This window comes from Ambystoma mexicanum, chromosome 1p, assembly GCF_040938575.1.
Source record: "Ambystoma mexicanum isolate Mex_15411 chromosome 1p, UKY_AmexF1_1, whole genome shotgun sequence".
NCBI classification, from domain to species: Eukaryota; Metazoa; Chordata; class Amphibia; order Caudata; family Ambystomatidae; genus Ambystoma; species Ambystoma mexicanum.
In genome coordinates this window covers 413,020,655-413,036,897 of record NC_090921.1, presented here as the reverse complement: position 1 = coordinate 413,036,897, position 16,243 = coordinate 413,020,655, and the positions used below count along the sequence as shown (strand labels likewise).

General features: G+C 45.5%; 1 protein-coding gene across 2 annotated transcripts in view; it reads left to right on the top strand.

Annotated features, from left to right (window-relative positions):
* Positions 1-16,243, top strand: part of CPAMD8 (C3 and PZP like alpha-2-macroglobulin domain containing 8) — a 1,947,746-nt gene that overhangs the window by 439,978 nt on the left and 1,491,525 nt on the right. For both annotated transcript variants that reach the window (XM_069649211.1, XM_069649210.1), the window contains exons 13-14: positions 14,744-14,872; positions 15,836-16,025. In XM_069649211.1, the coding sequence (XP_069505312.1) occupies positions 14,744-14,872; positions 15,836-16,025 (319 nt within the window). The remainder of the gene's footprint in view (positions 1-14,743; positions 14,873-15,835; positions 16,026-16,243) is intronic.

Here is a 16,243-nt window from a genome sequence, read left to right as displayed (position 1 = left end):
CAAGACTCCAAAGTTGGGAATGTTTCATGAACCTTCACCGCAGCAGAGTGGATTTCTCCACCGGGTTTGCACAGTACCTTTGTAATGAAGAAAAACTATAGCTGAGGAAATTGTTCCTGGCAGTTCCTGCAGATCTCGCTGTTCCTGGGCCTCATTCGTGGGACAAGAGGGAGGACGTCAGAAGGTTCCTGCACTGCACGAGTAAGGATCCACAACCTTGGCAAAACGTCTGTTAAGGTGCGAGTGCCTTGAAGTCCACAAACTGGTATCCTTCTCACTGGCTATCCGGTTTTCAACAGCACTCTGAATTCGACCAGTATGGAGATGGTTTCCAGGTGGTTTGCGAATTGGTTGTTCCCACCAGCTCAAGGGAAGAAGTCATCCTTGAAGGGGCTTCTCTGTTGAGGGAGTTTCAGGCTATTCGGAACAGCAGCAGGGTTTCGCCAGGCCAACCAACGGTCCCGGAGTTGCAGAAGTCATCTTCCTTCAGCTCGACTTCGGTTCTTTTGTTCCAGTGGTCAACTCTGCCTTCCAAGTACCAGAGACCTGCTTTGAAACAGTTTGCTCCCATTCATTCCAGCCTGGCTGACATTCGCCCAGCAGGGTGGCTGTCCTTGCCAGACAGTCAGCCAGCCAATCACGCCAGAGTGCATTCAGGTCTCCTAGGAGACTAAGCACAGGGAGTTTCAGGCACCTCCCTCACATCCTGTCCACCCCAGATACTTAGGCGCCAGAGGGTGCTTCAGTACTGAAACCCGCCAAAGGCAAACGAACAAAGGGACCAAACCTGGTTTGTCATGCAGAGACACTAGAAGGACCTTTCGAAAAACAAATGGTGAAAAAAATGAGACCGGACCCTATTTTTACAGAGGGGGCTCAGACGCCATCTTGAAAAACATGGCGTAGCTTTTGAGGGCTACATGAGTTTTTCAGGCATGAGTTTTCCAGGCATAGGGAATACTAGGTATTCCCTCCAGCACTCTGCTGTAAGGCAGTGTGTGCTGGGTCTAGCAATTTAAAAAGACTAGCAAAGTCAATTTAATTTTACATTCACTGGAAGACAGAAGTCAGTCCGCGAGAAGGTATTTAAACCTTGTGAAGTCTGAAAGACATCCCTGTGCCACTGCACTGAGGGTGCTGTGTGACACACAAGAAAACGATGATGCCTATGGAGTTGTCTAAAACTCCATATCCATGTATGTCACATGAACCACTTCTCACTCCTCCAGCCGTTCCCTCTCTTATTGCTGCCAACATATTCCGTACGGTACATTTTCCAGACCCTTCTGCCGCCGCACTATCCTCCGATACACCATGGCGTCTTTCCCCAACAATGTTGACGCCCACCACTCTTCCCTCCAGCCAACCACCGGCCGCGTCCAAACTTCTCCGGCAGCACACCGTACCGCGAGCCAATGACATGGGTCTGCGGACGTGCATTTCAGTTCTTTGCAACAAAAGTACTGGTCGAATTTCCACCAAACACACAAAAGCACACTTTCTGACCCAAGCCCCTAGTCTTGCCGAATTTAGTGAAAATCCGTCCAGCCGTTCGGCCTGTGGTCGTGCGCAAAGTTTTTCCCCATTCAGTCTATGGGAAAAAAAATATTTGGGTCCCCCCCTATAACTTTGCCCCCCACCCTCACCCCTGCACAAAACCTTGCCCAACAAACTTCAGAGCTGGCCATATACTTTTTTTGCAAAGTTTAAAGTTTGGTGAGGATTCATCTAGGGGGAGCAAAGTTATAAGCTGCAGAAAAAGTGCTCTTCCTATGAGTTTAGCAGCTTAACCATAACTACACGCCCGATACTGTGGGCCGTGTAATATATATATATATATGTATATATATATATATATTTCTGAGGCTTGTGGAATCTGCTTAGATCACATGCTGTGCATAGGCCGACATCTAGTGGAAGCTGCTGAGTGTTACGGTTGTTGTTTTCGAAACTCGAAAAGGGACATCGACAGGGCGTGCCAGTAATACTATCCCTAGTGTGACGTCCACTGTACCCATGATCCCTCATGCATCGAGGTCCCACAGATTGATTTTTAATCTATGCTTGCTGGAAGCGGATAGCAGAGTTCCTTTCGGCGATAAGCCATTGACTTTATAAAATGACAATCGGTTTTCTTTCTCTCCTTTCTTCAAAGGCCGAAACACCACGCCGGTGAAAGAAAAAGAAAACTGCTTGCCGGAGACGATCGCAATGGACCGTACGACCTTGGAAAGCCGCCCCCGGGCCTCTGCCCAGACAGTAGTGAGAGGGGGGAAGCCATTTTAGAATGCATATGCTCCCCTTCCCACACTTTCTTTGCCTAGCTGCCATTTCCATAACCCATAATTATGGAAAATACACCATTTAAATGTTGCCCTAAGTGTAATCGTAAATTCCCCTGGGTCGACAAACACTTAGTGTGCAATTTGTGTCTCTTGAGAGACCACGTCGAAACGTCTTGTCGAGCGTGCAGGCTCTTCAAGCCTAAGATGTTAAAGGACCGCTCCACAAAACGCTGGGCCCACTACGCCAGGCAACTCGAGGCCATGGAGGTAGAGGGAGCCTTTAGCGATGGCAGCGATGCCATACATTCAGACGGCGAGGGCACCGCAGTAGCTTCAGCTTCTCAAGCGCAGACTCCGACCCCGTGGTACAGGCCGGCGGCCATGTTGTGGGGATTACACCCGGCAGCGGCAGCGCTACAAAAGCACACACCACCAAACACATAAGCCCCAGTCGACAGATGAGTCGAATACTCGACAACGTTCGACACCCCGTGAAAGGTCCACCGAGTCCCGGTCCTCTGGGCAATCTCATTCAAGATCACCACAGGACAGGGTTAAAGTGTCTCGGCTCCCACACCCAAAGTTCAACATTCTTCATCTGATAAAACGGCAGGCCCCAAGACGTTTGGTAAACATTCCTCTGGACCCCCGGGTGGGGAGAAACATCCTAAAAAGTCCTCTAAGACCCCTCATAGGGACAGGAGCCCTACAAGGGACAAGTCATCACAAAAGGGAATATTGTCCAAACCCATAGAGAAACCTAAAGACTCTAGGCCAAGGATTATACCTTCCACTGATGAGAATATGGGTATTTCCACTCAACCTATTGTGATCCCAAGTTCAAAGGAATGGTCTTCACAAGATATTGATAAGGTTATTCGTAGAATGACCTTCATGGTCAATTTCTATGAAAAGAACTCAGATTATTTTCAAAGTTTTCACTCCACTCCTCCCAACTCAGCCCCTTCCGGCTCTCAAGCCTCTGTCTTGCCCACTCAACCCCCTCCTAAGAGGTCTCGCTCTAGTACGGATATTAGATCTATATGACCTCAAAATAGAACCAGAAGACCAAGAGGATCTCTCTTTTGTGGAAACATCCAATGAAGAGGATACAGATGATCTCTATTATGGGGATGATGAGGACCCAGATGCAGACCTGGAGGCTAATATGTACTCCATAGATTCCCCTCTCAATCAGGACACTCCAGTGGTCAATTCCCCTGTCGACAATCAACCCTTCCTCAATGAAGTCTTAGCCAAAGCGGCAGATCTCTTCCAGATTGACACACAGGGAGTTCAGGAAGATAGAGACTTCATTGAACAGATCCTGGGAGACAAGAAAACAGTAGGTCAGTGTATCCCACTATTGAAATCGGTCCATCGCAGGATACAACCTTCCCTAGGAGCACCCAACCTCACACGGGCCGTTAACCCTTGTGAGGAAAAACTATTCAGGCCTGCACCATCAGACCCTTATATATAAGAGGCCACTTAAAACCGAACTCATTGGTTGTTACCACAACAAGAAAAAGAGAGGGCGCACCCCTTGCTTCCTCCGAGGCCCCACCGGATAAGGAAAGCAAAAATATATATGCCATGGGCAGAAAGGTCGCTTTCTCCGCGGTCTAACAAACTAGAATTGCCAACAACGCTACACTTTTGGCAAGTTAGAACTGCCATAAGTGGGAAGAGATTTCTGCGTTACTTTCATCCGCCCTGTAGCCACTTAAATCACAACTGGCTCAAGTGGCAGCAGACGGAAGGGACGTATCCACCTTTCTCCTCAAGTCAAACTTTGATGCAGCTGACAAATCCGGAAGAGTCATTGCAGAAGGGACTATCATAAAGAGGCATGCATGGCTTCGCCAGTCAGGCTTTAGGCCAGAAACACAAGCCACTCTAAAAACATGCCAGTAGAACCTAATGTGCTCTTCGGCAAGGCTGTGTCAGACACCCTTAAAGGCATGGTCTAGTAAAAAAATGTATTTAAAAAATAGATAGGCAACATAAAAAAAAAATACTAGCATTCTCTTTTTTAAAACTTCCTATGTAAAATTTTGAGCTATTCAAGCTCAAAATTCGCAAAAGCAAGCACATGGGCGCATCCATTTTGTGAAATGGATGCCTTCCTGTGCTGGCTTTTGCTTTTGCAGCACTAATGAAGGAAAAGCCAGCCAGCTGTAGTAAACAAAAGCTACTGCTGGGTGGCTTTCCCTTCATTAGTGCTGTACGCGGAGGACGGGGACCGGAGACCAGAGCAGGAAAGCTGCAGCTGAATCTCGGTAAGTGCTATTTATTTTTTTTAAAAAATAAGCACTAGCTGGTGGGTTTTTTTCTAAGTTTTCCGGGCTGGAGGAGCAGCTTTAAAAACGTTGTATTTATGTTTGCGGTCGCTTTTGAAGCGACCGCAAACATAAATACAACGTTATTGTGTTGGAAAACGCTGCAGTTTTTCTTTCCAAGTTTCTCAGGCTCCTCCGGCTCGGAGGAGCCTGAGAAACTCAGAAAGAAAAACCGCAGCGTTTTCCAACACAACCGCGTTGTGTTTCTGCCTGCTGTGGCTATCACTTTGGGTCTCCGGTGCTCCCAGGAGACCCAAAGTGAAAGCCACAGCAGGCAGAAACACAACGCGGTTGTGCCTACAGCTGATTTCCCATTTGGGGCCCTCGGGCTCACCGTGGGGAGCCCGAGAGCCCCAAATGGGAAATGGTAAATGCTGCGTTGTTTCTGCCTAAATCTGCTTTCCCATTTGGGCTCTCGGGCTCCCCGTGGGGAGCCCGAGAGCCCCAAATGGGAAAGCAGATTCAGGCAGAAACAACGCTGTTGTTTTCCGCAATGCTGCGTTGTTTCTGCCTGAATCTACTTTTCCATTTGGGGCTCTCGGGCTCCCCCTGGGGAGTCCGAGAGCCCCAAATGGGAAAGCAGATTCAGGCAGAAACAACGCAGTTGTTTTCCGCAATGCCGCGTTGTTTCTGCCTAAATCTGCTCTCCCATTTGGGGCTCTCGGGCTCTCCGTGGGGAGCCCGAGAGCCCCAAATGGGAAAGCAGATTCAGGCAGAAACACAACGCGGTTGTGTTGGAAAATGCTGCGGTTTTTCTTTCCGAGTTTCTCAGGCTCCTCCGAGCCGGAGGAGCCTGAGAAACTTGGAAAGAAAAACCGCAGCATTTTCCAACATAATAATGTTGTATTTATGTTTGCGGTCGCTTCAAAAGCGACCGCAAACATGAATACAACGTTTTTAAAGCTGCGGTTTTATTTCTAAGTTTTCCGGGCTCCTCCAGCCCGGAAAACGTAGAAAAAAACCCCCCAGCTAGTGCTTATTTTTTTTAAAAAATAAATAGCACTTACCGAGATTCAGCTGCAGCTTTCCTGCTCTGGTCTCCGGTCCCCGTCCTCCGCGTACAGCACTAATAAAGGGAAAGCCACCAGCGGTAGCTTTTGTTCACTACAGCTGGCTGGCTTTTCCTTCATTAGTGCCGCAAAAGCAAAAGCCAGCACAGGAGGGCATCCATTTCACAAAATGGATGCACCCATGTGCTTGCTTTTGCGAATTTTGAGCTTGTATAGCTCAAAATGTTACATAGGAAGTTTTAAAAAAGAGAATGCTAGTATTTTTTTTTTAATGTTGCCTATCTATTTTTTAAATACATTTTTTTACTACACCATGCCTTTAAGACAGCAAAGGATGAGTATGACACTCTTGGACAGCTCACAAACAAGCCTACAGGTCAAAGGGGGTAACAGTAATTTTCGCCGCTTTTGGGGCCAAAACTCACAGAGGACCCGGCTATAATCAAAGTCAAGGTTCCTATGGAAATAATCAAGGACAAGCCTACTAAGGCTATACCCGAGGACAGCGCAGAGGTCGTGGTGGTAGGGGCAGAGGCCCAGCTCGAGGTGGCACTCCACCTCAGAGCAAGTGACATTTTCTCCAGGTACCCTCCCATGCATCTCCAGTAGGAGGATGCATTTCCAACTTCACCCACGCAAGGGAGGGTATCACCTCGGACGGATGAGTGCTGTCCACGGTAGCAGGGGGCTACTGCATAGAACTAATTCAATGTCCTCACGACCAACCCCCACGACAGAAAATCCACTCAGAGGAACATCAGCGGATCCTTCTAGATGAAATAACAAAACAACGCTTCTATTAAAGGACGCCATAGAAGTGGTCCCAATCAACCAGGTAAACAAGGTTATTTATTCAACTTACTTCCTTGTGCCAAAGAAAGATCTAACAATGCGCCCTGTATTAGATTTACGCCCTGCAAACAAGGATGTCAAGACACAAAAGTTCTACATGACTACGCTACAAGAGGTAATCCCGCTACTAAAAAAGGGGATTACATGGCAACACTGGATATGAAAGATGCCTATTTTCATATTTCAATGTTCCCAGCGCACAGAAGATTCTTGCGTTTCAAGATTGCGAACAAGCACTACCAATTCAAAGTGCTGCCCTTTTGAGTAGCCTCGGCTCCAAGTGTGCAGGGGAGCAATCCCAGTGTACCCTTCCCTGGACGACTGGCTCATAACAGGGGAATCACGTCTGATTTGCAGACAAAACATCCAAACAACAATCAACCTCCTCTTTCAATTGGGCTTCTCAATCAAGGAACAAAAATCAAGCCTAGTGCCAAGCACTTCCAAACAGTTCCTATGAGCTGTTCTAAACACAGAGGAAGGATTGATCTTTCCTTCAGAGGAAAGAGTAAAACATGTGTTACTGCAAATACCACATTATCAGACCAGCCGCCAGATAAGGGTGCGCAAAGCAATGCGTTTAATAGGCATGATGGCATCTTGCATATACCTGGTTCCTCGCGCGCTCCTGCGCATGCGTCCCATACAGGAGTGGTTGGCGAATCAGTGGTCTCAGGCAGTGGTCTCAGAGAGTGGTCGTTTTGCCAACACTTGTACAAAATCTTTGCTGGTGGACGAGAGAAAACCTAATGAGAGGGAAACCCTTCTACGACCTACAGATACAGGCAGTGGTCACAACGGATGCCTCACTGTCAGGGTGGGGGGCTCACTAACTTCACCACACAGCTCAGGGTCTGTGGTCTCACACTGCAGCTCAGAACCACATCAATGTGCTGGAGCTTCTGGCTGTACTCAAAGCCCTCCAGGCATTCGAACCCCATTTAACAAACCCTTTCGGTGCAGATCCTAACAGGCAGCACCACAGCAATGTTTTATATCAATAAACAGGAGGGTACACGTTCTACAAATCTATCCAGACTTGCACAGAAAATCTGGAAATGGGCACTCAAACGTCCCTGTCATCTCATCATGTTCTGTCAGTCTAGAAAAGTAGACAACCCTCTAACAGAAGGCTTATGCAGGATAATTGGTTGGCCGAAGACCAACCGCCTCATTTGAAGTATAAAGAATATATGCTCATTATTTATTACGTAGCTATTAGTTCAACTAGAGTGCAGCCATTTTAAGGTAACCAGAATCGCCATTTTGTTTTCTCTGTTTCTCTTTAACATCGCCACTTTTGCCTCATGTAAAACTGCTTTGCTGTAGATATTATTTCACTTCAATGGTCCAAGGTTATTAAAGACAAGTTGAAACATTGCGGGAGGAGCCAGACAGAAAAGCCCGTTTTCCTCCTTCACATATCCTTGGAAGAAGGGAGCAAGGCATTCTTATCAGTATACGTATGCCAGTGAGTCTCCTTAAAAGAATAGCAATGTACGAAACTAATATTAAAGGGTTTGAATAATGTTCTTCTTTACGGCCCCCCTTCTGAGCGGTGTGAGCCCCCAGAGAGCAAGCTGACCTCTAGAGCGTGAATCAAAACCAGGAGATAGTAAGGCCTGGAATGTGCCAGTCCCCCTACGCGCAGCTTGTCCATGAAAACAGAAGCGATGTGTTGTCACAAATAAAGAATAGTGTCTGTAAATTCGAGATGGCAAACTGTTACTAAATATGGTGATCTAAAGTGTCATATTCGTCACCATGGTCAATCATCGCCTCCACTTCAAAGGGAATGAATTAGGGGCGGCATCGAATGTGTCAAATGTGTCATTACTGATTGTAAGATGCTCATTTTGTATATATGTAACTGATGTACGGTTTTCGCTCTCTTGCGTCCCCCGAGGTCTGTTAGACACACGTCGCGGGGCGTGGGACCATTTGGCCAACTGGGACTATTTGTTTTTGCAAAAACCCTAGATTTTGGGAATACAACCTCGAATGTGGTGATTGTGCCTTGTTTCCAAATCCGAGGGTCCCTCAGGGCCCCTTCAGTTCCAGGGGAACTCAACGCTCTAGCAGACTCATTGAGCAGAGATCCCCTGCCATAGGGACACGAGTGGCATCTACACGAAGCAGTCGTAGAACAGCTCTTCTCTCAGTGGGGTTTACCAACTATAGACCTATTCGCCACAAGCAAAAATCGTCAATGCCCAGACTTCTTGTCCAGGTTCCCCCAGCCAGGCTCCAAGGGGAACACCCTAAGGATGAACTGGTCAGGGAAATTTACCTACGCTTTTCCCCCAACTCCTCTCATGAGGAAAGTGGTGAACAAGTTACACAAGGAACCGACAATGCTTATCCTAGTGGCTCCTATGTGGGCAAGACAACCGTGGCGATGTGCGATCCCATCAAGCTCCCATGCCAGTACAACCTACTCACCCAGCACAAGGGACTGACAGTGCACCCACAACCACACTCAATGAACTTGGCTGCATGGCTCCTGAAGTCATAAGAGTTCGGGCATCTCAATCTACCGCAACGATGCATGGATATCTTGAAAGAACACGAGGCACTGTTATTATGACAAATGGAGACGATTTGTAATCTGGTGTCAGACTAAACAGATCAACCCCATAGACTGTTCTCCATCTAACATTCTAACCTATATGCTCCACTTACTAGATGCAGGGTTAGTGTTCAACTCCCTAAAAGTTCACCTGGCGGCCCTGTCAGCCTACACCACTTCCCATAATAAGGTCTCATGGTGGAAGGTACCAGTCATCAAAGCATTTATGGAAAGGATAAAGAGACTCCACCCTCCAATCTCTAACCCACCGCCAAGTTGGGACCTCAATGTGGTACTTGCTAAGCTCATGGGACCCCCATTCGAGCCTATGCACAAGTCTAGTCTCAAACACCTGATTTATAATAGTGCCTTCTTAGTAGCAATCACTTCCATAAGAAGGGTTAGTGAAATCCAAGCATTGTCAGTGCAGGATCCTTTACTATTCATAAGGACAAGCTGGGTTTACATACTCGCCCTAGGTTCTCACCTAAATTAATCTCCAAATTTCATGTAAACAAGTCTATTGAGCTTCTGGCTTTCTTCCAGGAACCCAGAAGCCCTGCTGAGGTAAAACTCTACACACTAGTTGTGAGGAGAGCTGTCCTCTACTACGTAGACAAGACCAGACCGCTAAGAAAGACAGATCAACTGTTTGTCTCCATAGCCCAGGCAGAGAAGGTGACCGCATCTCTAAGAATGCCAACTCTAGGTGGATAGTCAGATGTATCCAACTGTGCTATTCCCTATCAAATAAAACACTGCCTTTTACGCCGAGGGCCCACTCCCCAAGAAGTACTGGAGCCACTCTGGCTTTCATTGCAAATGTCCCCAGTATTTGCAAAGCAGCTACATGGAGCTCAATACATACTTTCACTCAGCACTACTGCATTGACACTCATTCCAAGACAGATACACAAGTGGGACAAGCGGTTGTAACACATTTATTCGCTCATGAACCTTCTCACATCCCACCTCCTTCTTCATCCACTGCTCGCTAATCTATGCACAGCATGTGATATAAGCAGATTCCACAAGCCTCAGAAGGGATACATTACTCACCATAATCATATTTCTGATGCTTGTATCTGCTGGGATTCACATGCGACCCACCCTTCCTCCCCTCGGGGCTTGTCTAATGCGTATCTGTTTGGATACAACTGTACTCATGCTACACCTCATGCTACCTGATAAATCTGAGGGACCTCGATGCGTGAGGGATCATGGATACAGTGGACATTACACTAGGGATAGTATTACTGGCACGCCCTGTCGATGTCCCTTTTCAAGTTTGGAAAACAACAACTGTAATACTCTGCAGCTTCCACTAGATGTCGGCCCATGCACAGCATGTGAATCTAAGGAGATACAAGCATCAGAAATACGATTACGGTGAGTAATTATGTATATATATATATTACACCTTCAATAGTTCATCATGGATCAAAACAGAAAATGCATGTCCATAACAAGACAATGGGCCTCATTACAACCCCAGCGGTAGCCGTGCCAGTAAAAATGGCATGCTGCCGCCGGAGTCGTGTTTTTCGCCGGAAAAAGTAACTTCCCATTCAAGTTCCATAGGACTCAATGGGAATGGGGTGGACAGATGCCGGTGCATCCATCAAAGTCTGCGGGCAGGTGCTGTTCCGCCCGCCAGATCAGACCTGGTGGGCGGGAGGGCACCTGCCCACAGAACTCGGAATGTGCCAGTCCGGTAACAATAGTGCCGGTACCTTACCGGCACCGTTGTTAGCGCGACCGGCACACTCCTAATGAGGCCCAATGTATCAATCCCAAAAGCAACATTCTTTTAACTTTTTAAAAAATACTTTTGATCTATAAAAGATAAAGGGGGTCATTACGACCCAGGCGTTAACCATGGCGCTATCAGCGCCATGGTTGACGCCGATATTTTACCGGTTGCGCCATGGTGGATGGCGGAATTACCGCCCCATTCCAAGGTTGGCGGGGCGGTAATTCCCCATTCACCATTGGCTCTTCCCCATTCCCATAGGGTTCAATGGGAATGGGGAAGGCGGTAATTACGGTACTGCAAATTGCGGTACCGTAATTACCTTGAAAGTCCCTTTGTTGGTTCCTTCCTTAACGGCTGGTAAAACCAGTCGTTAAGGTAGGGACCTGCAAAGGGACCTCGTAATTAGACGGTAAAGGGTTAACGGAGCCACCACCTTTTACGGTGCCGTTAACCCCTTACCGCCTGGGTCGTAATGAGGCCCAAAGTGCTTGATTGATGTCCTTCCAGTTGTATGATTTCAAGTTGATTTATTTGTTAGGCTTCACTTCCTCCATAGAAAATCCTTTATTTTTTAGGTCGGCAGCCATTGTATCAATGCTTCAAATTATTTTGAGATGTTCTATATATATCTGCCATGTTTAGCTGTAGTGTCCTACAGCATTCAATTTATCGTTCAGGAAGATATTTTCAGTACATGGTCTTAAGCAGGTTTGACAGGCATGACAGGTCTATTAGGACCCTTTTTGCCTTGGTGGAATCACTTTTAGTCACCCTTTTCCCATAGTAAATCTCCTAGTGAGCTCAACCTCTTAGAAGAGGAACTCTCTCTGGGGGGGCTGCTTAGAAGTAGAGAAGCACAGCTCCTCACTAAGCACAGTCTGAGGGCAAAGTGCCTTCATCGAGCCAATCCAACCTTTTTCTCTGCCTATCTTTCAAAGTCTTATTCGAGAAAGACTAGCAGCACAGGAATCTGGATTATGATCTGCATAAAGGTAATCAAGAGATTCCTGATGTCTATCCTCCACATAAATGATTCCAATTTACAAGTAGAATATGTCTTGAAAATGATCTTCTGTGCCTTGGTGACAGCCACATTGAGGAGCGGAAGAGAGACCTTCCTGGGCTCAACCCTGGGAGAACACAGAGCAAATTTATGTCCTCTGAAGGGGATGACTAAATGAGTGCGGGACTCCCAAATCCCACAATAGCAAAGTGCATATCTATAGCTTTCAAACAGTGTCAAAGTAAAGCTCAGTGAATGATTCTTGAGGAAACATGGAATAAAATGAGATCTTTGAAAAAGACTCCCAACTCTAAATATGCGGGAAGTAATATACAGGTAGCCTCCAGGGGTGAAGCTAAGGGCAGCAATGCTTGTTGGATAAAGGATAAATGACCCAAAAAACAACAAAGTGAATGCACTTTCTTGTTTTTCTTTTAAACTGATTAATGTTACAGAGGAGTCCCTGCCTGACGACTGTGAATATGGAACAGCATATAATTGTTCTTATAACACACTTAATATCAGAGATTGGATTCTAGGCGCGGGATGGGGATTCAAACCTATGTTGCGCTGCTTTGTCTTGTTTCCAAGACAAACGTGTGTCCCCTGAGTTATCCCCCCCTCACATGGGAATCTATGAAAGATCCATTACTAGAGAAGAGCACGGGATTTAGCCAGAAGGACTACTTCAAGCCTACAAAGGACCACATTCTCGCTAGAACAGGCCACCTTATAGAAATGAGTGACCAGCACAGAATAGAGTAAGGACACCAATGGAGTATCTCAAAGAAGATAATAAATAGAAAGTGTAATGTAGAAGATTAAAGATAATACTGGACCTTAGAGTTCAAGAGACGCATCTCGAATGGGGAACCACACCCGAGACTAATTGCCTTGAAAACGACCTAGTGTTGAAACACGTGTCGGCTGTCAAATAAAATGAATCAAGAGCACAATCAAATTTTGATTTAGTTAATTATTGTATTGTACAAGAAAGAAATTCCTTTTGGCAAAGCACCAATCTCTGGCACACTACTTCCAATTAAACTAGAGAAGAAAGGAATCTTAAAAACTGGGCAAGAATGCTATTTACTGGCTCAGGCAGCGGCAACGTGACTACACAAACTCACTTCACAGGTTATTACAGTTGAGTAGTGATGGGATTTTCAATTATAGGTGAATCATGATGTCACAACTGGACTGTAGTACCATTTTTTACAGTGTTTTTAATAAAGATATTGCAGGCTCCCATCTATATTTATAACATAATAAAAAATGTGTTTGTAGGTTTGTGGCTTGGCAAAGCATTGTTCCTTATCAAATTCCACACTGTTTCACCAATCCACAACAATTTGTGCATAGTTACCTGTTAGAACCCTCCTGACATTACTGGTTACATGGCATTTGGACACCCCACACCTTTCCCCGGATTTCAGCATCTTCACCAATGAGACAGTTGCGTGAAATCGGCAAAACATTAATGTGGTCATAGAAGGACCGGTCTCGACATGAGGAACAAAACCCGAAGTCTCAATGGAACCTTGAAAACCAAATTTCAAAGCCCTAGGATGCACAGTTTCTGAGATATTTGTACTGCAATGCACCCCAACAAACTGCACCACGCCAGGGTGAAGCAACAGGTGGGGAGAGAGGGTATGGAGTGATTTTAATGGAAAAAAATAACAAATTAAAAAATATTGAAAAATAAATATATGGTGGTAAATGGTTGGAAGGTGTGTGGGGTGGTCCGGGTGGGGTTAGACGCTCGAGGATATGGGGGAATGGTGGGCAGGCAACACCCAAGCTAATACAAAATTCCATATTTGTTTTTATTTGTTATTATTTCATTCGTTAGGATTTCATTTGGTAAAATCAGATGTAACCCTGAGTGAGCACAGAAGGTCCCAGTATGCAGCAGCACACCAACTCTCGCCTCCCCCCAACGTCTGCTCCGGGTATGTCAGCCAGCCACATGCACCCTGTCTTAGTGCAGTTTACTTCAGGGTGCAAAGCACATAAAGCAATAAGCTGATCGGAACAGCGACCTATAGGATCATTGATTTTCAACAATTGATGAGTGTTGTCATGTCTGTCCACAGAACCGTTTCGGAGAACGGGTACTTTTTGCTAGCACATTATAAAAAGATTAATAGGTTATATAACAACTTTGTTTTAATCCGGATCGTCACTATAAAATCACACACATTGGGCCTCATTATGACTGTGCCGGTCCGTAAACAACAGTGCTGGTAAACCTACCGCCACTGTTACCGGAACGGCACAGTATGACTCTGCGGGCGGGTGCCTTCCCCCCCGCCAGGGTCAAACCTGGCAAGCGGAACAGCACCCGCCCGCAGAGTTTCAGGGAAGCACTGGAACCGTTGTTAACGGTGCTGATGCTTCCGTGGTCCCCATTCCCATTGACTCTTATGGAACTCAAATGGGAATAGGGATTTACAATTTACCAGCACCTGACTTCTCGGAACGCCAGGGTTGTCGTCCACTTGTGTTACCAGCAAGCCAGGCGCCGGTCCGGCGGCAACCCGCCGGTAGCACCGGCAGGTTTACCGCCGGACTTGTAATGAGACCCATTGTATTTTACCGTACTAAATATGTACCATTCCTGCCAAAGTAACATATTAACTGTAAACTAAGCCTTAAAATATTAATTCATAGAGTAATGTGTATGTGTGTGAATACTATACCGAGTATGGTTTGCTACAACACATCCATTAATACTTTAAGAATTATAAAAATCTTTATTGGCTTGGGTATTTCCGTTTGCTACAAATAGCCCATTTCGATGATCATTATTTAAGCTTAGCCTTTGTACACTAGTTTATTTAGGAAACAACACATGTCTACCAATGTTAATGTTTTAATGGGTATTTCTTGCCTTTACATTCTTCTTGTGAAACATTTTCAGACGAAAGTGACAGCAATTGATGGAAAAGCAGCAGGGGACCAGTATCTACCAAACTACTTGTCCATCAGCAGCTGGTATTCGCCCAGCAAGTGCCACGTCCAGCTGCAAACACCAGAGAAACCACTAGCAGTAAGTACTGTCCATAAAAGTGTTGTTTCAAAAAGGATCACAACGGTAACCTTTTTTTTTTTACGACATGCGGATTGGTATATCAGAATGTGACTTATTGGTGAATGAGCAGACAATGAATGTCACATGGTCCCCTGAGATACCTGTGCTAAAAGTATACATTGTATATTTGCTTGATTCCTGTGACTTAATGGCTTAACTAGGACCTTGTGTGACAGGGTTGTGACATGATGACTTGTCAGATTTCTTTTAGAAACCAAGTCACCTAAGATGTCAACGTTTCCTAAACCTTCAGAGGAACCCTCTATCTTCATAACTTAGCCATATATTTTAGACAAGCCATCTAATTTCAATCACGTGCCCTCACATTTAAATGAAGGGCTCTAACTTCACAACACACCACTACTTAACCACATATCCTTCACCAGTAGGGAAGCCCTCTAAAAGTCACAACAATGGTGAAACCACTAAAGTCATAACTCGCTGATAACTTCAAAGAGTCCCTCCATCTAGATTCTAATTACTTTCAGATGTTCTTTGTCATTTCAAAGCATGTCCACAATTTTCTGAGCATCTCTAAATTTTCATAACATGTCTTTTAGAGAGCCCTTTTTGAGTCCAGAAATGTTTGTTACATGAACAGGAACATTGATTGTGGCATCTCCACTGACAGATACATGTCATTACTTTGTAATTGATTAATTGCTTTACAGAAATAGCTGAACACACACATATTTGCTAATTGGTTTAATCAATCACAGGGGTTGAATGCTCTGGTTTTATGATGTTTTTGTCATGTTAAAACCGTTGTTCTATCTTTATGACTGTAGCAGACATGCAGTGTATATCTTAATTTATCTGACCTATCAAAACTAGAATATCTTTCAGAATGTTCCGTTCCTGACAGCTCCACGTCATAACTTAAATCAGTCAAGTATATGGATGTTTCCTCTTGTTCCAAAGGTTGGTGAAGAGGCCCGAATTGCAATGAAGTCGACTTGCCCCTGTGATTTTACCCTACATTATGAAGTGGCATCGAGGGGAAACATAGTCCAGTCTGGTTGGCAGCCAGGCAACGTCACTCAGCAACGCAGCAAGAGAGCCACTGTCACCTTTGACAAGAACATCCAAATACACCACAGCCCACGAACTGGTAAGAGGATATCACCATCGAGTAAGTTGATCTGGAACCTGCAGCAGAGGTTTTATGGAAACCAAACTCTGTTCCCACGTGTAATTAGACCATAACTGTAAATACTAGTCCTTTAAAATCTAGAGTGTATTCACCTAGTTAGATCATGTTTTAATATGTGTATGTGTGTTCAAACAACTATATATACATTTAAGCTAATATCCACACCCCCTGTTAGC